Source organism: Phyllobates terribilis, unplaced genomic scaffold, assembly GCF_046119375.1.
Source record: "Phyllobates terribilis strain yellow unplaced genomic scaffold, ASM4611937v1 Scaffold_2__4_contigs__length_985480577, whole genome shotgun sequence".
NCBI lineage: Eukaryota > Metazoa > Chordata > Amphibia > Anura > Dendrobatidae > Phyllobates > Phyllobates terribilis.
Window position 1 is genome coordinate 865252446 of NW_027362762.1, and position 23371 is coordinate 865275816.

The 23371-nt window shown below is 41.4% G+C and overlaps 1 protein-coding gene across 1 annotated transcript in view; it reads left to right on the forward strand.

Moving 5' to 3' along the window:
* TRPV3 (transient receptor potential cation channel subfamily V member 3) overlaps positions 1–23371 on the forward strand; it is a 46747-nt gene that overhangs the window by 12572 nt on the left and 10804 nt on the right. The window contains exons 2-10 of the mRNA XM_073668033.1: positions 2221–2325; positions 10184–10264; positions 13016–13099; positions 14683–14840; positions 15132–15308; positions 17158–17298; positions 18575–18855; positions 19224–19400; positions 21874–22032. Coding sequence (XP_073524134.1) covers positions 2225–2325; positions 10184–10264; positions 13016–13099; positions 14683–14840; positions 15132–15308; positions 17158–17298; positions 18575–18855; positions 19224–19400; positions 21874–22032 — 1359 coding nt within the window. The 5' untranslated portion in view covers positions 2221–2224. The remainder of the gene's footprint in view (positions 1–2220; positions 2326–10183; positions 10265–13015; positions 13100–14682; positions 14841–15131; positions 15309–17157; positions 17299–18574; positions 18856–19223; positions 19401–21873; positions 22033–23371) is intronic.

Below are 23371 nucleotides of genomic sequence, written 5' to 3' on the forward strand. Positions count from 1 at the left end.
TTTTGACCATTCCTCTTTACAAAACAATTCCAGTTCCGTTAAGTTTGATGGTCGCCGAGCATGGACAGCCCTCTTCAAATGATCCCACAGATGTTCAATGATATTCAGGTCTGGGGACTGGGATGGCCATTCCAGAACATTGTAATTGTTCCTCTGCATGAATGCCTGAGTAGATTTGGAGCGGTGTTTGGATCATTGTCTTGCTGAAAGATCCATCCCCTGCGTAACTTCAACTTTTTCACTGATTCTTGAACATTATTGTCAAGAATCTGCTGATGCTGAGTGGAATCCATGCGTCCCTCAACTTTAACAAGATTCCCGGTGCCGGCATTGGCCACACAGCCCCAAAGCATGATGGAACCTCCACCAAATTTTACTGTGGGTAGCAAGTGTTTTTCTTGGAATGCTGTGTTTTTTTGCCGCCATGCATAACGCCTTTTTGCATGACCAAACAACTCAATCTTGGTTTCATCAGTCCACAGGACCTTCTTCCAAAAAGAAATTGGCTTCTCCAAATGTGCTTTTGCATACCTCAGCCGACTCTGTTTATGGCGTGCTTGCAGAAACGGCTTCTTTCGCATCACTCTCCCATACAGCTTCTCCTTGTGCAAAGTGCGTTGTATAGTTGACCGATGCAGTGACACCATCTGCAGCAAGTTGATGCTGCAGCTCTCTGGAGGTGGTCTGAGGATTGTCCTTGACTGATCTCACCATTCTTCTTCTCTGCCTTTCTGATGTTTTTCTTGGCCTGCCACTTCTGGCCTTAACAAGAACTGTCCCTGTGTTCTTCCATTTCCTTACTATGTTCCTCACAGTGGAAACTGACAGATTAAATCTCTGAGACAGCTTTTTGTATCCTTCCCCTGAACAACTATGTTGAATAATCTTTGTTTTCAGATCATTTGACAGTTGTTTTGAGGAGCCCATGATGCCACTCTTCAAAGGAGATTCAAACAGGAGAACAACTTGCAAGTGGCCACTTTAAGTAGCTTTTCTCATGATTGCATACACCTGGCTATGAAGTTCAAAGCTCAATGAGGTTACAAAACCAAAAAAAGTGCTTTAGTAAGTCAGTAAAAAGTAGGTAGGAGTATTTAAAACAAGAAAATGATAAGGGTGCCCATACTTATGCACCTGTCAAATTTTGTTGGAATGCAGATTGCACATTTTCTGTTAGTACAATAAACCTCATTTCAAGGCAGAAACATTACTGTGTCTAACAGTTATTACATATATCAAACTGAAATAGCTGTTGCAAAAACACCAATTTTTATAAAACATTTAGCTTAAGATTAATAGGGGTGCCCAAACTTTTTCATATAACTGTATATATATATACAAATATTATTAACACACATAAATATTTAAATACTAACACATATGTTCTATCTATCTATCTGTAATCTACGTTGAGTTTTCTGTGTTTAATTTAAAACCCATTATTTCTAAAATAATGCTAGTAGATATCACTATCTGAGCAGTATAATATGCTGCTTAATATGCTTTGTCTCTGGTTCTTGGTATATGTCATGTTGTGACACAGGTTACATCACGCTCAGTAATGTCTAGAATGAATTAGTCACTGCTTTTTTTTTTCAGAACTGTCACAACATCAACATCAATTGTGTACAGCGTGTACTGAAATGTCTGATGCTTTTACCTGTTCAGTGTAGTTACATTCTGCCTCTGTATCAGCTTTTTACATACAGTTCTGACATGCATCAAATCAATATATTAACTAAATTGATAGAATCTATATTTATCCTATTAATGAGATTTGACAAGTTATAGCATCAAAGGTTAGAGGAATTAACAGTGTTAGGGAAGCGAGAGGCATCAAATAGCCTAAAATCCCACTAGGATAAACTACTACTTTTCCCAATGAAAATTAAATCTCATCGCAAGTGCTGATTGGTCACAAATGACCAAATGTACCAATTCCCCTGTAATATGCAAAACATAGGCATTAATTGTACAATCTAATTTGATATAGTATATAGTATAGTCTATAAAAACATATTTCATTTTAATGTAATAATCTACAGTTCTAAACTCAGATTTTAATTTTATATTCTCAAATAAAGCCATCTTTAAGTAGTAAAAATAATATTAATGAATAATAATAAAAAATATATTTCATACAATGTAACTGTATGGTCATTTAGTTGTATAGATATTATGTGTCATTTAACTTATGTGTTTTTTTACTGTTTATTACAGAAAGATGAGTAAAAACGAAGGTGCGCCACTTCTGGCCAAGGACAGGATTCCACCAGGGACTCCTCCCAGGACTCATAAACCTCTAGACAATGGGCTGAAGAAAAGGTAAACTTCTAGTAATATAGATACTGTCACAATGCTGCTCCTGTTCTTCAGTGACGTACTTGTCTCCGTCTACAGCATACGTGTCAAAATCTGGCCCGCGGGGTGATTATATTTGGCCCACAACACCAGAACAACCACCCCTATGTGGGGCCATTATTCTGTATGGAGGACTATGTGGGGCCATTATCCTGTATGGAGGACTATGTGGGGCCCATTATTCTGTATGGAGGACTATGTGGGGCCATTATTCTGTATGGAGGACTATGTGGGGCCATTATCCTGTATGGAGGACTATGTGGGGCCATTATACTGTTTACTGGTTGGCCCGTAACTTTGTCCAAGTTTTTCATTTTGGCCCTCTGTGTGTTTAAATTTAACATCCCTGGTCTACAGCATACATGTCAAACATTGGCCTGCAGGGTGGTTATATTCGGCCCGCGACACCAGAACCATCATCCCTATGTGGGGCCATTATTCTGTATGGAGGACTATGTGGGGCCCATTATTCTGTATGGAGGACTGTGTAGGGCCCATTATACTGTATACTGGTTGGCCCGTGACTTTGTCAAAGTTATTCATTTTGGCCCTCTGTGTGTTTGAGTTTGACATCCCTGCTCTACAGAATAATATGGGAATAATAGTGAGGATACACTTTAGGCTACGCTCAGGCGGCAGTTGGAAAATTTGGACAAGGATGGGTACAGGAGCGTCCTGCTATTTACATACATTAGTTTGGTCCATAAACTGCATGATGCTACGAGGTCCATGTGAAAAATTGCCCATGTGAACGAGCAGATAGGTTAACATTGGGTCTGTGTGTTGTCACATGGACAACACACAGACAAAAAATCAGTTTGTGTTATACCCAAAGATGTAAAACAGTTAAAACTTGAGATTTCTCTATTACTAGCCTATCTAAGGATAGGTTCAAAAGAGCAGCACACAAACCCAGTCAGGCCTTGCCCAAAATTTTCCAGTTGCTCTCTGAAAGTAGCCTAATTTATCAGAGAGGACTCTCAATTCTACATCTGTCAATGTCTTACTCCACTCTTCCTACTGAGAACACATTCACTCAAGGCCAAGCAGAGTGTGCATGTGAATGGAAGGGTGGAAAGAGCTATCTATAATATAACGCTGCAAGCGTCCCTCTGTCTGAAGCCTCTCCATGCGCAGTCTGGCTCCAGACAGAAGAACGCATGGAGCCGTTACAGGTAAGAGGAGTGTATAGCGCCGGAGATCGCGGTATGCGTAGTCACCGAACACATACCGCGATCTCCGGTGCCATACTTACATACTTACCTGACCAGGAGGAACGTTGCCGCGGCGCCTCTCTTCTCGCCGGAGACCGGGGCAGGAGTGAAGGCGTCGGAGTCGGCGCATGCGCTTAGCGCTATCCGGCGCCATTTTACTGAAGACACATTTGCTATGTGTCTTCAGCAAAATGGCGCCGGACAGCACGGTATGGGCACGTGCGTACTCCGGCGCAACACTCCTCCCCCAGCCTCTGGCAGAACAGGACACCGCAGCGCTGGAGCACAGGGAAGAAAGATGAGTATAAGTGGTTTTTTTTTGTATGTGTGCAGCGTGAAAGGGATGAGGGGGCCACACATACCAGGATTGGGGGATGAGGGGCCACACATACAGTACCAGGATTTGGGGATGAGAGGGCCACACATACCAGGATTGGGGGATGAGGGGCTACACATACCAGGATTGGGGGATGAGGGGGCCACATATACCAGGATTGGGGGATGAGGGGTACCATACATACGAGGATTGGGGGACGAGGGGGCCACACATACCAGGATTGGGGGATGAGGGGTACCATACATACCGGGATGAGGGGACCATGCATACCAGGATTGAGGGGTGAGGGGACCATGCATACCAGGATTGGGGGGTGAGGGGACCATGCATAACAGGATTGGGGGATGAGGGGTACCATGCATAGCAGGATTGGGGGATGAGGGGTACCATGCATAGCAGGATTGGAGGATAAGGGGACCATGCATACCAGGATTGAGGGGTGAGGGTACCATGCATACCAGGATTGGGTGATGAGGGGTACCATGCATAGCAGGATTGGGGGATGAGGGGTACCATGCATAGCAGGATTGGGGGATGAGGGGTACCATGCATACCAGGATTGGGTGATGAGGGGTGCCATGCATACCAGGATTGGGGGGTGAGGGGTGCCATGCATACCAGCACTGTGGTTGAGGAGTACCATGCATACCAGGATAGGAATGCAGGGTACCATGCATACCAGAATGATGGATGGGGCGCCATGCATACCAGGATGAGGGGTACCATGCATACCAGGATAGGAATGCGGGGTACCATGCATACCAGGATTGAGGGATGAGGAGGCCATACATACCAGAATAGGGATGAGGGGTGCCATGTACACCAGGATAAAGGGTACCATACATACCAGGATAGGGATGCGGGGTACCATGCATACCAGGATGAGGGATGGGGTGCCATGCATACCAGGATGAGGGGTACCATACATACCAGGATAGGGATGCAGGGTACCATGCATACCAGGATGAGTGATGGGGTGCCATGCATACCAGGATGAGGGGTACCATACATACAAGGATAGGGATGAGGAGTGCCATGCATACCAGGATTGTGGATGAGGGGTACCATGCATACCAGGATTGGGGATAAGGAAGCCATGCCTACCAAGATTGGGATAAGGGGTGCCATGTATATCAAATTTGGGATGAGGGGGCCATGCATACCAGGATTGGGGATGAGGGGTGCCATGCATACCAGGATTGGAGGATGAGGGGTACCATGCATAGCAGGATTGGAGGATGAGGGGACCATGCATACCAGGATTGAGGGGTGAGGGTACCATGCATACCAGGATTGGGTGATGAGGGGTACCATGCATAGCAGGAATGGGGGATGAGGGGTACCATGCATAGCAGGATTGGGGGATGAGGGGTACCATGCATACCAGGATTGGGGGATGAGGGGTACCATGCATAGCAGGATTGGGGGATGAGGTGTGCCATGCATACCAGGATTAGGGGGTGAGGGATGCCATGCATACCAGCACTGGGGATGAGGAGTACCATGCTAACAGGATTGGGGGATGAGGGGTGCCATGCATACCAGGATTGGGGGTGAGGGGTGCCATGCATACCAGCACTGGGGATGAGGAGTACCATGCATGCAAGGATAGGAATGCGGGGTACCATGCATACCAGGATGATGGATGGGGTGCCATGCATACCAGGATGAGGGGTATCATGCATTCCAGAATAGGGATGAGGGGTACCATGCATACCAGAATAGGAATATGTGGTGCCATGCATGCCAGGATTGGGGGATGAGGAGTGCCATGCATACCAGGATTGGGGGATGAGGAGTGCCATGCATAACAGGATAGAGATGAGGGGGCCATACATACCAGGATTGGGGATGAGGGAGACATGCATACCAGGATTGGGGATGAGGAGTGCCATGCATAACAGGATAGAGATGAGGGGGCCATACATACCAGGATTGGGGATGAGGGAAACATGCATACCAGGATGAGGGGTTGGATGCTATGCATATCAGGATTGGGGGATGAGGAGGCCATACATACCAGGATTGGAGGATGAGGGGTGCTATACGTACCAGAATAGGGATGTGGGGTACCATGCATACTAGGATGAGGGATGGGGTGCCATGCATACCAGGATGAGGGATGGGGTGCCAGGCATACCAGGATGAAGGGTACCATGCATACCAGGATAGGAATGCAGGGTACCATGCATACCAGGATTGAGGGATGAGGAGGCCATACATACCAGAATAGGGATGAGGGGTGCTATGTACACCAGGATAAAGGGTACCATATACCAAGATAGGGATGCGGGGTACCATGCATACCAGGATGAGGGATGGGGTGCCATGCATACCAGGATGAGGGGTACCATACATACCAGGATAGGGATGCGGGGTACCATGCATACCTGGATGAGGGATGGAGTGCCATGCATACCAGGATGAGGGGTACCATACATACAAGGATAGGGATGAGGAGTGCCATGCATACCAGGATTGGGGATGAGGGGTACCATGCATACCAGGATTTGGGATAAGGAAGCCATGCATACCAGGATTGGGATAAGGGGTGCCATGTATATCAAATTTGGGATGAGGGGGCCATGCATACCAGGATTGGGGATGAGGGGTGCCATGCATACCAGGATTGGGCATGAGGGGTGCCATGCATACCAGGATCTGGGATGAGGGGTGCCATGCATACCAGGATTTGGGATGAGGGGTACCATGCATACCAGGATAGGGATCTGGGGGGGCCATGCATACCAGGATTCGGATGAGGGGCCATGTATACCAGGATAGGGATGAGGGGTACCATGTACATCAGGATGAGAGATGGGGTGCCATGCATACCAGGATAGGGATGAAGGATGGGGTACCATACATGCCAAGATTAGGTATGAGGGAGCCATGCATACGAGGATGAGGGGCGCCATGCATGCCATGATTGGGGATGAGGGGTGCCATGCATTCCAGGATTGGGGGTGAGGGGTGCCATGCATACCAGGATTGGGGGTGAGGGGTGCCATGCATACCAGGATTGAGGGTGAGGGGTGCCATGCATACCAGGATTGGGGGATGAGGGGTGCCATGCATGCCAGGATTGAGGATGAGGGGTGCCATGCATTCCAGGATTGGGGGTGAGGAGTGCCATGCATACAGGATTGGGTGTGAGGGGTGCCGTGCATACCAGGATTGGGGGTGAGGGGTGCCATGCATACTAGGATTGTGGGATGAGGGGTGCCGTTCATGCCAGGATTGGGGATGAGGGGTGCCATGCATTCCAGGATTGGGGGTGAGGAGTGCCATGCATACAGGATTGGGTGTGAGGGGTGCCATGCATACCAGGATTGGGGGTGAGGGGTGCCATGCATACCAGGATTGGGGGATGAGGGGTGCAATGCATGCCAGGATTGGGGATGAGGGGTGCCATGCAGTCCAGGATTGAGGATGAGGGGGGCCATGCATACCAGGATTGGGGATGAGGGGTGCCAAGCATACCAGTATTGGAGATGAGAGGTGCCATGCATACCAGGATTAGGGATGAGGGGTGCAATGCATGCCAGGATTGAGGATGAAGGGTGCCATGCATTCCAGGATTGGGGGTGAGGAGTGCCATGCATACAGGATTGGGTGTGAGGGGTGCCATGCATACCAGGATTGGGGATGAGAGGTGCCATGCATACCAGGATTGGGGATGAGGGGTGCCATGCATGCCAGGATTGAGGATGAGGGGTGCCATGCACTCCAGGATTGGGGGTGAGGGGTGCCATGCATACCAGGATTGGGGGACGAGGGGTGCCATGCATGTCAGGATTGAGGATGATGGGTGCCATGCATTCCAGGATTGTGGGTGAGAAGTGCTATGCATCCAGGATTGGGTGTGTGGGGTGCCATGCATACCAGGATTGGGGGTGAGGGGTGCCATGCATACCAGGATTGGGGGATGAGGGGTGCCATGCATGCCAGGATTGGGGATGAGGGGTGCCATGCATTCCAGGATTGGGGTTGAGGGGGGGCCATGCATACCAGGATTGGGGATGAGAGGTGCCATGCATACCAGGATTAGGGATGAGGGGTGCCATGCATACCAGGATTGGGGATGAGGGGTGCCATGCATACCAGGATTGGGGATGAGGGGGGCCATGCATACCAGGATTAGGGATGAGGGGTGCCATGCATACCACGATTGAGGATGAGGGGTGCCATGCATACCAGGATTGGGGATGAGGGGTGCCATGCATACCAGGATTGGGGATGAGGGGTGCCATGCATTCCAGGATTGTGGGTGAGGGGGGCCATGCATTCCAGGATTGGGGGTGAGGGGGGCCATGCATACCAGGATTGGGGATGAGAGGTGCCATGCATACCAGGATTAGGGATGAGGGGTGCCATGCATACCAGGATTGGGGATGAGGAGTGCTATGCATACCAGGATTGGGGATGAGGGGTGCCATGCATACCAAGATTGGGGATGAGGGGTGTCATGCATACCAGGATTGGGGATGAGGGGTGCCATGCATACCAGGATTGGGGGTGAGGGGTGCCATGCATACCAGGATTAGGGGTAAGGGGTGCCATGCATACCAGGATATGGATGAGGGCAGCACATAACAGGATGGAGGAACAGGATTGAGGTGCACAAATACCAGGAGGGGGGCAGCACATACCAGCATGGGAGACCATATACCAATAAAAATGCTTGCCACCCGGGCGTAGAACGGGCTCAATAGCTAGTCTAATCTAATGTGCATAGCTAACCTAAGGGTTAATTTATACTTACTGACCGGCCATCGTTTAATAGCCTATTTTTGCAGGTGAACAGTGGCTAATGATGTACCTTGTACGATCTGTAATAGATCTGTAATAGAGCGTTCAGTACCATGCGATGGACAAGAGAATTGCTCTTTCTTTAAGTATGATGTTCAGAAGATAATCCAGGAGAGTAGTCAGGGACTAAATTGGTCATGACAGATGGACATATCAAGGGACAAGTTCAAACTCAAAGTCACTGAGAAATGTACGACCAGCTTTGGAAGTAAATTACCAGCTATAACTACAAGTGAGTAGTTATAGCTGGTAGAACAGATCTGTATCTCTCTGGCTGTTCAAATGGGGTAGCACGTTACAGATTGATACACACCTTTGTGGGGAAATATTCATTTTAAATTGTAATTTATTTGATTAAATATCTGCTCTTTCTTGGCTTAGGAGTCCAGTGGGTGGATCTTAATAATTGATTGACAGCTATTAGTTTATGCTCACTAATATGGGGGAATGCTGTCAATCATTGCTAGGACTGCCTACTGGACTCCTAAGCAAATAAAGAGCAGGGATGTAATGGATAATATACAAGTTATATTGAATTTTTCACCCCGCAATTTTATATCAATCTGATCTCCTTCTGCTTTATAACATACTGCCTATAGATAGCACAGCATTTCCAAGGTGTTAGGTTACCTTTAGGAAAGTAACATGATAAATATTAACAAGGTGCATCATGTACTATACATATCTAGCTCTTATCCCCCAACACATGATACCTTCCAAAAATTTTCTATTTAATTTATATTATGCCATTTTCTTATTAGAAAAAAACACTTATCACCCCCTCCCCCCAGTGTTAAGTGTGGCTCGTGGATCCAGAAATTCAGAAAAGGAATGCACAGATAATGAGATCCCAGATAGTACTGAGAAACAAGAAGACACAGCAATTCCAAAGGAAGGAATTAAAAAAAATCATATTCATTCCATATTCTTTAAATTTATGATGAAAAAATGAAGGAGGGAATGAATAAAATCGCATGGATGATGCGTTTTTAACCATCATCGAAAAGCGTCATCCGTGTGATTTTATTCACCCCAGCCTTTGTTTTTTCATCATGTTTTTAAAGATTTTGGCATAAATATGATTTTTTAATTCATTCTTTTGGAATTGCTGGATTTTCTTATTAACTGGGTCATCCATCTGGGTAACAGTATTGATCACAACCTTAAGCAACTAAAATAACTTAATAATTGCTACATCTATTCTTAGATACATCAATTGTGTGCATCATAAGCGACACAACAGGTTAGGGAAGTAAGATTGGCTCTGCCCTAAATTATATCACTCAAATTCAAAGTGCTTCCTTTATTATCAGCCATTTGAACTGTTTGGTCTTATAGCAGATATCTTGTTCAAGATCTTAGAATATTTTTGTTTTCATATATATATTTTTATATACTATTCTTCCTAAATGTTGCACATACATCTTGAACCCTTAGTAACTAATCCTCTTCTTGGCAGTGACACTACTGATTTCCCAGTGCTAAATAGAACTTCGTTCCCCGTATTTTCCAAGCCGATGGACTCAAATATAAAGCCTTGGTAAGTACCACTATGTGGAAATGTGTATTAATTTTATATTTTTGGACAAGGTTTTTTTTGTGTATACTTGTATTTCTATGTACTGATGTTGTAGAAAAATAATCGGTCTCATGCTATGGTGACATGATGGATGAACGATCTGTAGGTAGGTCAATCTTGTTCAAGCCTAGATAGGTCCACAGGGTCTTCTCCTACGTTATCTTCATAGTATCAAGCCATTGGGTTGCTGTTCTTCCTTTTCGCCTTGTTCCTCCTATTCTCCCGATCATGATAATAATGAGAATAATAATTACATTTTCTTTAATACATTATCCATTGTCTTAAAAAAGGTTTTCCAACAATGGATATTTATCAACTGTGAAAACAGGTGATATATGTCAAATCTGGGGCTAATTCTCTGAGACCTCTACTGATTTGGTGAAAGGATGATAAATGTCCATTTTGGGGAAAAACCTTAAATGAGTTTTACAATTGTACAGTAGAATATGTTGATATGTCAATAAGATATGCCAGGAGGTAACATTGGTAGATGCCAACATCTGGGACGCTATATGTCCTAAAGGATTTCTGACATTTGTGAGGAGATGGTCAAGAATATACAAGACTTTATATGGTTTGTCTAAGTCTAGAAACTGTAGAGAATTAAGTGATTGATAGTGTTCTTACAACAAGGATGGGATATGAAGTCATCATTGGTAATATTTCTAATATGTCAACATTGCTAGCTTTATATCTGCTTTGACTTGAATCTATTTCCGATCAGATTTCCATTTATAGATTCCTTCCTTGATTCTTCAATTACAATATTTAATTTTATTTAGTAATAATGAGGTACATGAAAAAATTCCAGCAGTTCAGATCTGGGTCGATGTTAATGTAGAGGTTTCAGCCCATGGTTAAAAGCTGTATGCTTCTGTATTTATTATCTATAACTTGTTAATTTCCATAACCCCCAAGTGCTGAATACCAATCCCCATTCATTTTAATAGTGTGATGATCCAATAGCTTTAAAGTACTAAAACTGGAGAGCCATTGAAATGCTTTCGGGAGTAAAAAGTATTTCTGAGGATGAGCAGGAGACAATTATCTGATTGTGTAAATGAGGGCAGGGCATCTTCTGACAAGCCACGCAAGAACCTACAGGGTGAAAAACCCGTCAAATATGTTAGATAAATATCGGCCAATCCAGCGAAGCTAGTAGCCCAACTGTCCTCCAATAATCCTATTAATGAGGGATAGTCTGACTGTCTCCCAATATTTATAATTGGTGGGGAAAAAAAGTTGGGATGCTGGATTTAATTAATTATTATCATAAAATAGCAGCTGGTAGAGCAAATTTGGGCATTTTGTAATGTGCATGTCCAGAATTATTATTAACGGCCTTCAGCTCCATATGAAGCCATGGTGACTTGATGGATGAGCACTCTGTAGGAAGATCGATCTTGTGCAAGCCTAGATAGGTCCACCAGGGTCTTCTTGGTCGTTATCTTGATTGTATCAAGCCATCGAGTTACTGATCTTCTTCTTCGACTGGTTTCTTCTATTCCAATGGTGATGTCCTTCTCCAGTGACTGTAGAATTAAATAGTGGAAAAGAACATTATTTTATGCTGACAAAGGAAAGATTTCTTATTGATGCACTATGCATTATGTACAGCTCTATATAAAAGAAATATCAATGTATTGTAATAACCAAGCATTTTGCCATGAATTATGTAATTTAAAGAGGATCTTTCACTGGATTTTTTTAATTTATACTGAGTACTGTACCTCCTCCATTTGCTGCTGTTCCATTGATTATGGAACAGTTTTTCTTTTTTGCTATTCCCCTCCATTCCAAAGTTATGCCTTTGATAATAAAAAAAAAGCATAATATTGAAATTTTATCTTCAATCAACTGGGCATATACCACAGAAATTCTCTGTAGGCATTTGTTTTTTTTTTCCTCTGTAGGCATTTGTAAACGCTTTTTAACGTAAACTGAGCACCTGTCCAATTGTCACTGCCCCACAGATTCTAGAACACGTGAAACAAATCTCATCTGAAGAGAACACGTTGAGTCAGGCTGCAGCTATGACATTATGTCTCGGCCTCTGCACACCCCTGTAGTGTCAATGTGTGCAAGGCTCAGATCAAGAAGCGCTCCAAAGAGAGTGCTGTCAAACATCATAAGGGGAGGAGATGGAGGATGGTAATTGAGGGGATGGAACGGTGATCCAAACACATGGCCACGCAAAGGGTGCAATGAAACCCCCTCATTTACATAAGTGATAAAACTTTTAATATGCAACAATTTTACTAAAATCTACAGTCCCAGTATGATTTTTATAAAAGCTCCCCTGTACAAATGTCTAAAAGAGTTCAAGTTCAGTTTTGGGGGTGACAGACTCTTTAATGTGAGCAGCATGTAGTACGGTAAATGTCTTCCTATTAGTTACCTTCATGTGTATGCAGATTTGGAGCTATTTTAGAAAAACGGCATCAAGCACAATACAAATATATTAGAGAATGAATCAGCACAGAGTTTTGCACTTATGTAGATTGAAAATATAAAATTTTGTTCAGGGGTAAACATTCCCTTTTAGAAGCTTGTTTTGTTTCTTTAATGACAAGTGAATATATCGTCTTTTGTGCACAGTAGTGTGTTGCTAAATTACATATTTCATTTCCAAAATAAATAAATTGTAAATATAAAGTTTAGATTTATTTTGTGAGAGTTTTGAAACTTTCTATATTTTTTCAACCAAATTAGGGATAGCAGAAAAAGTGAGGATATTGATTCTCCGCAAACCCCTCGGGAAGTGACAGAATATTTGTCAAAACAATCTAATAACGGGTAAGAACTTTTTAGATACGATACAAGTTAAAATAGATTTGAATGAGCCAAGAATAGCCGAATGAGCCTGTGTAGGAATGCTCATTTACCAATCTTAGCTCCATGTAAACATGGCCGGCGATCTGCCAACAAATGAGTAATTTGTCCATGGCCACCGAAAAATTTATTGTTTAAAGCTGTATCTGAAGGAGATATGGACTCATTTGTCATTGGTTGCATCTTTTTTATGGGCATGAAAATCAGCATTTGTCGGCAGCCCATCCCCTTTTCTAAACGCAGGATCTACTGCTAAGAATTATGCAAACTGTATGGCAATGAACAATCATACTAATGAATGGTGGTTCCTCCAATCACTCCAAACAGATTACACCTATGTTGGCCGAAAACGCCGATATCTGCAAAAATCGTCCAACAATCTTTTGTGTATGGTGGGCATCCCGACTCTCCACTGATAGATGATATTGGGGAAAGCAGAATCGGCACGTCAGATTTCTAATGTCTCATCTTTTTATTCTCCAAGAGTCTGGCAGCAGGTCTCTCATAGAGAACACAGGAGTGCTCGGCCAGGTCAAGCGTTCTTGTTTATTGTGGAATCAGAAGATATAGCCGTTGGCTGAACGATGCTTCATTTGACAGCTATAAGTTTTATATGGGGGCATACATTTTGAGCAGATTATTTGCCTATGTAAATTGACTCTTAGGAAAATGAATAATAATAATTATTATAATTTATAATAATTAGTATGAGTCATAATAATAATAATACTTATGATTAATAATAATCCATATATATGCTTAAATGTTATTGGAATACTTTGGAATATACATGTATTCATGTTTTTCCAGTTTTTTTTTATTCTAATTACATTTTTATGAATATTAATAATTTTTGTATTTTTTTAAGAAAGTCAAAGAGCCCATATTGCTTCTGAAAGCATTGATCATACAGTAGCTCCCAACATTAGAATCTTACATTCTGAGAAATTTAAGCCTAACCTCCATCCTATCTAGATATACCTCTGATACCTTTAAAACACTATAATTACATTAACCTGTTTTTAGTCCATTTTGAGGGATAATTCCATGCTTTTTTGGGGCATATGTGTAAACACAGATCAACCAACAATACACATACAAGGATACTTAGATTTCATAATATTTTATGTCACAATTCAGCCTCTAAAAAGGTATCCTTGGGTACCCCAGCCATAGGGATGATGTCTATTTCCACATAGGGACATATATCCCTAGATAGATCCCTAGATCGATCCCAAGGATCCGCCTCCATTGGGGTATCTAATAGACAGTGGCATAACTACAATGGATGCAGGGGTTGCAGTAGCACCTCGGTCCTGGGAAGGAGGGACACACAAGGTCTTTTTGGCCCATGCGAGATTACCAATACTATTAAAAGTAATAATTAAGGGTCCTATTGGAGATTTTGCATTGTGGCCCACCAGCTTCTGGTCATGCCGTTGCTTATAGATGACCCCATTTAAATCTGTTATCAGGTCAGATGCCCTTTAATCTTTGTATCTCAAATATATTATAACTCTATGATTTTGATTATTTTTTTTTTCCAGGCCTGACTTATTAAACCCAAAGAAAACTGCAAAACGACCACCGAAAAATTTGTTGTTTAAAGCTGTATCTGAAGGAGATGTGGACTCATTGAACAGACTGCTTCAAGAAGCTAGAGATTCGTCTTCATCATTAAAATTAACATTAAAATCTGCACAAGGTAATAATTGTTCCCTTTCTGAAATGTGTTGTAAACGGGTAACATCAAAGGCCTTATTTATCTGTATAAAAGACCAATTACAGCGCAGCTTTCATTTTACCAGAGCAGTTTAAGAAATGAAAGCAGCTCTGTGATAGGTTGCTACGGGCAACAAAGCCGGCTTTTCCTATAGACAGTCTATATAAATCTGCTACAATCGTTAGCCTTCTTTATTATATTAAAGGAATAGAAATATTATATCATTTGCTTATTTGTTTCTGTTTTTCTTTGTATATCTATGTTATATTTCAGATTTTTTCATGTACAAGCTAACATCCAAAGACACTGGGAAAACTTGTTTGATGAAGGCCTTGCTGAACATCAGTGACCACACCACAGAGATTGTCTGCACCCTGCTGTCGTTTGCTGAGGAAAATGGCTTCCTGGACAGGTTCATTAATGCTGAGTACACAGAAGAAAATTATAAAGGTGAAAAGTAGCGTCAATTTCCGGATTATAATATTATACAAAAAGTGGACTAATTAGTGAATGCAAAATAATAATGAATACTCTTAGTAAGAGTCAGCACCTTAGACCCCTTATGTATGAACAATAATAAAAAATAAATATATTATCTCCTAAGAGCCTGTGCACACGTTGCAGATTTGTCACAAAATTGTCACATTTTTTCTGGCAGATTTGGCACAGAGTTGTTGCGTTTTTTCTGGCATATTTGGCACAGAGTTGTTGCGTTTTTTTCTGCGCAGATTTGCCAGAAAAGTCAATGAGAATCCTGAAGTCTCATGCACACGATGCTTATTTTTGACTTGCAGATTTAGTGCAGATTTAAATCTGCAGCGTGTCATTTCTTCCAGCGTTTTTGCTGCAGATTTTACCCATTCTAATAAGTGGGGAAAAATCTGCATCAAAAACGCATCAAAACGGCGCCTATTGTAGGCTACGTTCACACGTTCCGTTTCTGCTGTGTTTTTTTTCTGCAGGCAAAACCTGCTCTCTTTGCAGTAAAGAAGCTGCCTAAAAAAAGTAGGTTTTGCTGCATTTTTGGTGCGTATTTGCTGTGTTTTATTGTCTCTTGTGCATGCTGATAAAGTTTAGTGCCCCAAAAACACGATACAACTTCCTTAGGTTTTTGCACCAAAAACACAGCAAAACCTGATACCTGCGTTTGTTGCTGAGTTTTTGCACTTGCTCATTGCTTTCTACTGGTGAAAAAACGAGGCAAAAACGCTGAAAGAAGTGACATGCTGCAGTTTGCAAAAACGCAGCAGTTTTCCAAATTAGTCAGGAAAAAAAAAAACAATGTGTGTGCGTGAGATTTCTGATATCTTTTGCTGGTACTGTAAAATGCAGCTTAAAATTTGCATAAAAAAAACATAACGTGTGCGCATACCCCAAGGGAAGTCTTTCTTATCATCAGTGACCCCTGAGGTCCATCTTACAAAGTCTTGCCACAAGAAATGTCTATTCTGTGATTTTATATTATTACCCTATATATAAGTATATCAGACCGAGCCACCTGCCACTGCTAAAACTGAGGCCCTTTTTAAGAAAAAAAAGTTGAGGTTCTCCAAAACAGTTGGATCTCATGAAAATCTTACTAATCTGTAACAAAAGCTAAATTTATAATTCCTGATATGTCCCATAATCGATAATAGAATGGCTGACATATAGTTCGGGAGATATACCCTTTGTATTACTTGATGTCAGCATTGAGATAGGAATCATTTTTAACCAATGTAAAATAAAAGTTCTTACATTGGGAAATAAATAAATCTCATTTTATTACTCAATTACTATATAAAAAAGGTTTTAAAGCAAATATAAAGTAAAAAAATACAAAACAGTTTACATAAAGTGACAATAATTGCATTTTACAATGACATTGGGCTACTATTTAATAAATTATGGGCTATTTCACGCAGTCAGATGATGTAAGCAGAAAGCATGTAGGGGAATCTGTAAGTACAAAATGACTGTGCAAACCAAGCACACATGATCGGAGAACTCTTGAGATGGTAAAACAGTTCAGTGCACCTTCCCACCTACTAGTTTCCCATTTATCTTTGCCCTTAATCGGATTCTGTAAAGCCAGAGCTGTCAATATAGGAAGACTAGATATATTCATGACAAGTAGATGGGAAGGTGCACTGTAATTCTCTGCCACACCAAGGGTACACCAAGCGCCTGTGCTTGGTTTGAACAGTCATTTTGTGCTGACAGATTCATTTTATACATTGAGAATGCAAAACTGGTGGATGAGGCTAGGACATTATATATTATATATATTGGGGACTAACAATGTAATTATTTTCTCCAGGTCAAACCGCATTGAATATAGCAATTGAGAGGCGACAAAGTGACCTGGTGAAGTGCCTAATCAAAAAAGGGGCAAATATCAATGTACGGGCACAAGGGCGATTCTTTAATCCAAAACGTAAACATGAAGGATTTTATTTTGGTAAGTTGTCGTAATTTAATGGAAAAATGTAAAAAATTTAAACAATAAGATTTTCTACAATATTTCTAGAGAACCAGTACTGTAATTCAATTGCTTTGGTTAATTCATTTCATGGCTGACTATTATTAACAAATTCTTCGAAAAAAGAAAGGGTGCATCATGATATATTACTGGATAACAATAGTTTCATCTACTATTCTTACACGGGGGCCATCATTTGTTTCTTTCCACCACTATATTGATCCATTAAGTTCCTATTGAGGAACAGGAGGATCTGATCTTTGTTTGCTCGTCATTTCTGTTTTTTATCTGAGGGAAGGAAGGCTGTTCCCCAATGTTTATTTGGCTATGGTGCTGTGCCTAAAAAAAAAAAAAAAGAGTTTCTCAGCTTATATCAGGAAAGCACCATAGACTTCACAGCAGCAATATGCTTGCACATGAATATTCTTAACATTTCATAATTAAAAGGGTATTCCCATCTCCAAGATCCTATCCAAATACGTAGCAGGTGTAATAATAATAATAATAATAATAATAATAATAATAGCAAATAGCTCCAATTAGAAATGTAGTATAGTTATTTTGATTAGCTATGTCGCTTACCCCAATGTGCGGGGCATTGCAGTAGCTTAGGTATCCATGGTTATGACCATATAGTACCAGTTAGATGTTAGTGGTCATAACCATGGATGCCTAAGCTACTTGAATACCCCATTCATGGAGTAAGCTACATAGTGAATCAGAAGATCTATACTACATTTCTAATTGAAGGTATTTGCTAATATTATTGTTATTATTATTATTATTACAAATACTACGTATTGGGATAGGGTCTTAGAGATGGGAATGAAGTCTGGTAACTCCGATCTCTATTGCGTTCTGCTTAGAAAAAGAGTCATCAGGAATTCTAAAGCTATTATTTAGTGAGTTCACAGCAGCTTTATGAGTTTCATTATTCTGTTTGAAAGTAGGAACAGAATAAGAAAGTTCATGCCAAGGATGGATCCCTTATATGAGCTCACTGACTTATAATGGGGTTGGTTAGACTTCACGGTTAGGTTTCATCATGGTATCCATCATTTTTCTGGAAAGAAAATGCTTTTTAAGGTATAAATAATGGAATCTATGATCAATAAAAATCGCAGAATCTCTGTTAGAAGAGAACCTGGAATAAGTGTGAACAGAGCCTTATCAAGATGGCTGTATGGTAGCAAGAACAAGCAAACATAACACTTATGTTGTAGCAATTTTTAATATCTTTCCTCTGTTCTTTAAGGTGAAACGCCACTAGCTCTTGCTGCATGCACTAACCAACCAGATGTGGTGCAGCTCCTCATGGAGAACAGTCGAACAAATGTAACTATCCAAGACTCTTTGGGTAACACTGTCCTTCATGCCTTGGTGACCGTTGCAGAGAATTCAGAAGCACAAAATGCCTTCATAATACGCATGTATGATACAATCCTGAGAACGTGTAAGAACAAGTCTTTGGAAAGTATTGAGAATAATGAAGGCCTCACTCCAATGCAACTGGCAGCTAAAACAGGAAAGACTGAGGTAAGACTTACCGTAAGTCTCTCAAGAAAAAAAAATCATGATAAAGTAAAACCTCTCCAAAATACCGATTCTTTGAGAAGCCACCCCTTTATCCAGACCAGTGGCAGATTTTCAGTGCCACCACATCTTATGTATACTGGTTTACTGGTCATATTGCATGAGAAGAAAACTCCTGTGTCTAGACGTTTTCTGTGAAAGATTTCCAGTATGTATCTTCAATGAGATGACCATCCCTATAAAAGACCTCTTTTCACTGCAATTTTGTATGGTCATCGTCTCACTGTATACACTCCATCAGCCTTTAGTTTCCTTTCTTAGATAAATCTTATGAGATGTTCGGTTACTTACATTTTTATGTTTTCTCTTAGATTCTTCATTACATACTCAGCCGAGAAATAAAGGAAAAAGAGAATCGGGTGCTCTCCAGAAAGTTTACAGATTGGGCTTATGGACCGGTTTCATCTTCCTTGTATGACCTGCAAGACATAGATACTTGTTCCCGGAACTCAATACTTGAAATTGTGGTTTACAATACTAGTATTGATGTAAGTAACGTGATTGTTAGGATCAGTCAGTAAGAATTATAGCAATACATCTGAGAAGTAATGTTAGAAACCTTAGTTTAAAGGATACGTACACCTTTGTACAATTTTTTTTTTATTAATTGTTGCCTAAATACAAAGTTAAGCTACTTTCTATATAGTTTTGATTATTTTTTCTATTACTTTGCTGCTGGAGAGCGTCTGTAAGTCATTTTCTAGCTGAAAGCTTTAGCAAAACTGTTACAAATCCGTCAGAGCTTCTACTACTCATAGCTCTTTCTGCTATTCCCCTCCCTTCTCTCAGTGTTAGAAATAGCCAAAGAGAGGGGAATGGAGTGGAGTTTCAAGAAAACATGTACAATCTCAGGGAAGGGAAAACAGTATATACACTGCTCAAAAAAATAAAGGGAACACTCAAATAACACATCCTAGATCTGAATGAATGAAATATTCTCATTGAATACTTTGTTCTGTACAAAGCTGAATGTGCTGACAACAAAATCACACAAAAATCATCGATGGAAATCAAATTTATTAACCAATGGAGGCCTGGATTTGGAGTCACCCCCAAAATTAAAGTGGAAAAACACACTACAGGCTGATCCAACTTTGATGTAATGTCCTTAAAACAAGTCAAAATGAGGCTCAGTATTGTGTGTGGCCTCCAGGTGCCTGTATGACCTCCCTGCAACACCTGGGCATGCTCCTGATGAGGTTGCGGATGGTCTCCTGTGGGATCTCCTCCCAGATCTGGACTAAAGCATCCGCCAACTCCTGGACAGTCTGTGGTGCAACGTGACGTTGGTGGATGGAGCGAGACATGATGTCCCAGATGTGCTCAATCGCTTCAGGTCTGGGGAACGGGCGGGCCAGTCCATAGCTTTAATGCCTTCATCTTGCAAGAACTGCTGACACACTCCAGCCACATGAGGTCTGGCATTGTCTTGCATTAGGAGGAACCCAGGGCCAACCGCACCAGCATATGGTCTCACAAGAGGTCTAAGGATCTCATCGCAGTACCGTACTTAATGGCAGTCAGGCTACTTCTGGCGAGCACATGGAGGGCTGTGCGGCCCTCCAAAGAAATGCCACCCCACACCATTACTGACCACTTCCAAACCGGTCATGCTGAAGGATGTTGCAGGCAGCAGATCGCTCTCCACGGCGTCTCCAGACTCTGTCACGTCTGTCACATGTGCTCAGTGTGAACCTGCTTTCATCTGTGAAGAACACAGGGTGCCAGTGGCGACTCTACCAATCCTGGTGTTCGGTGGCAAATGCCAAGCGTCCTGCACGGTATTGGGCTGTGAGCACAACCCCCATCTGTGGACATCGGGCTCTCATACCACCCTCATGGAGTCGGTTTCTAACAGTTTGTGCAGACACATGCACATTTGAGGCCTGCTGGAGGTCATTTTGCAGGGCTCTGGCAGTGCTCCTCCTGTTCCTCCTTGCACAAAGGTGGAGGTAGCGGTCTTGCTGCTGGGTTGTTGCCCTCCTACGGCCCCCTCCATGTCTCCTGGTGCACTGGCATGTCACCTGGTAGACCCTCCGGTCTCTGGACACTACGCTGACAGACACAGCAAACCTTCTTGCCACAGCTCGCATTGATGTGCCATCCTGGATGAGCTGCACTACCTGAGCAACTTCTGTGGATTGTAGAGTCCGTCTCATGCTACCACGAGTGTGAAAGCACAACCAACATTCAAAAGTGACCAAAACATCAGCCAGAAAGCATTGGTACTGAGATGTGGTCTGTGGTCCCCACCTGCAGAACCACTCCTTTATTGAGGGTGTCCTGATAATTGCCAATAATTTCCATCTATTGTCTATTCCATTTGCACAACAGCAGGTGAAATTGATTGTCAATCAGTGTTGCTTCCTAAGTGGACAGTTTGATTTCACAGAAGTTTGATTTACTTGGAGTTATATTCTGTTGTTTAAGTGTTCCCTTTATTTTTTTTGAGCAGTGTAGATAAGGTGGAAAACAGGTAAAAAGGGAATAAGTGCAAGATAGAAGCTTTGCTGATGTGTGAGCTAATTAAGTATATTATTGGGAAAGAAACTCTCATGAGACAAAAAAAACGAAAATTGGACCAGGCTGAAAATTGCATATCAAGTGGCCTGAAAATGAGTAAAGTAATATAGATTACTATAGACTTAAACTTAAGACTTTTTTATTAACTAAAGGTAACATGTAAAAATGATTTAGGGTGCATGTACACAACACTGCATGTTTGGTTTTCTGCACTGAACCACCTTTCAAAGAGACTTAATACGGCATATGATGAAGAATACCACAATTTTTCCTTTTAGATTCATGCAGAATCTGTCATATTAAACCGCTGTACGAAAGTAGAGACATTTGCAAATCCAAGACCTGTTTACTGAGGCCTAATATATTATAGTTTAAGATACATTATATTAGTTATTATTATTAAATACATATATTTACATGCTTTTATTTTCTTTTTAGAATCGCCATGAGCTGTTGGCTTTGGAGCCTCTTCATACTCTTCTTCAGATGAAATGGAAAAAGTTTGCCAGATACATGTTCTTTTTGTCTTTTCTTCTGTCATTCATGTACAACGTTGTCCTTACATTAGTCTGTTACTACCGGCCACGTGGAGAACAGGTATGCCTCTCCTATTTAAGTATATAATTAAATATGCAGCCTAAGTGGTGCCTCAATTGACTGTTTCATCAGGACAACCCCATGGTCATATTCCATATCATTGCATATGGACATCAGAGAGTGGATCCCTTTGTTCTAGAGCACTCAATTTACTTGAGTTCCAAGACACTGAAAAAAATAAGCAAAAACTCCTACTATTGAAGGCTGAGCACAACTATAAATTATTAAAGAACTGTACACATCATCCATGACAATAATATTCTACTCGATCTAGTTCACATTTCCACTGGTCTAAGCAGGGGTGGGACAAGCGGTAGCCGGAATAGACCTAGTCACCTTTAAAACCATTGAGATGCGGGTCACAATGTTATTAAAAAGAAGGAATGTTGTGCCTTTTAATTTTTTAACATATTAGTGTTTCTCTGTAGTAATAGAAATGGGTGAAATAAAATGCAGCAGGGTATAATTAAATCAAAAAGAAGAGAACCAAGAGTACCCAAGGCTATATTAAAATAATTATTTTTTATTGGAAATACATTTAAAAACATAGATTTTAGTTACATATATGATCACCAGTAGCAGTGGCTATGGGAACTGCTATGAACATATATATGCCCTAAAGTACTTGATATTAATAAGACCAGTAGATAGTCACTTATACAGTATATACTGAATATTCATGTTAAAATCAAAATATCAATGGTTGTAATTATATCCATAGCATGAATACCCTATATATATATATATATATATATATATATATATATATATTTGTGTATAAAATATATAGCTGCAGTCATGTCACATGCATCTAATGGCTATTTGCTAGTGCCATTCAATCGAAATAAGGGCATGCATTCAGATACATAGTTAAATTGAATATATCACAATTTTAAGTACTAATCAGATATCAATAATTATACTGTGTGTATGTTAAAGAAAACACATATTGCTATATAATGTAGTTAAAATATCCAAATTTACCTATACTGTAAATCACAAATTGCTGCCATGTACCATATATCAAATGTAGATCACTATCAGTATAAATGGTCAAATACCAACATTGATTACATAATTGACAGATTCACAGAGACACAGTAAATCTAGAAGTAATAAATATCCATACTCAGTTCCAGCAATACACCGGCCACTGACCCCAACGCGCGTTTCTCATGTGTAGTTTCCTCAGGAGACATTCCTGGCACCCCTCCTGATTAGTAGGCCCAAAATGACATAATTTGTGCACCACGCCCCAATGATGATTTTGCGACACACCTAAAACTCAGAAAAGGCGCCAGGGATGTAGGTAGGAGGCGTTTTGTAGGACTCTGAACTA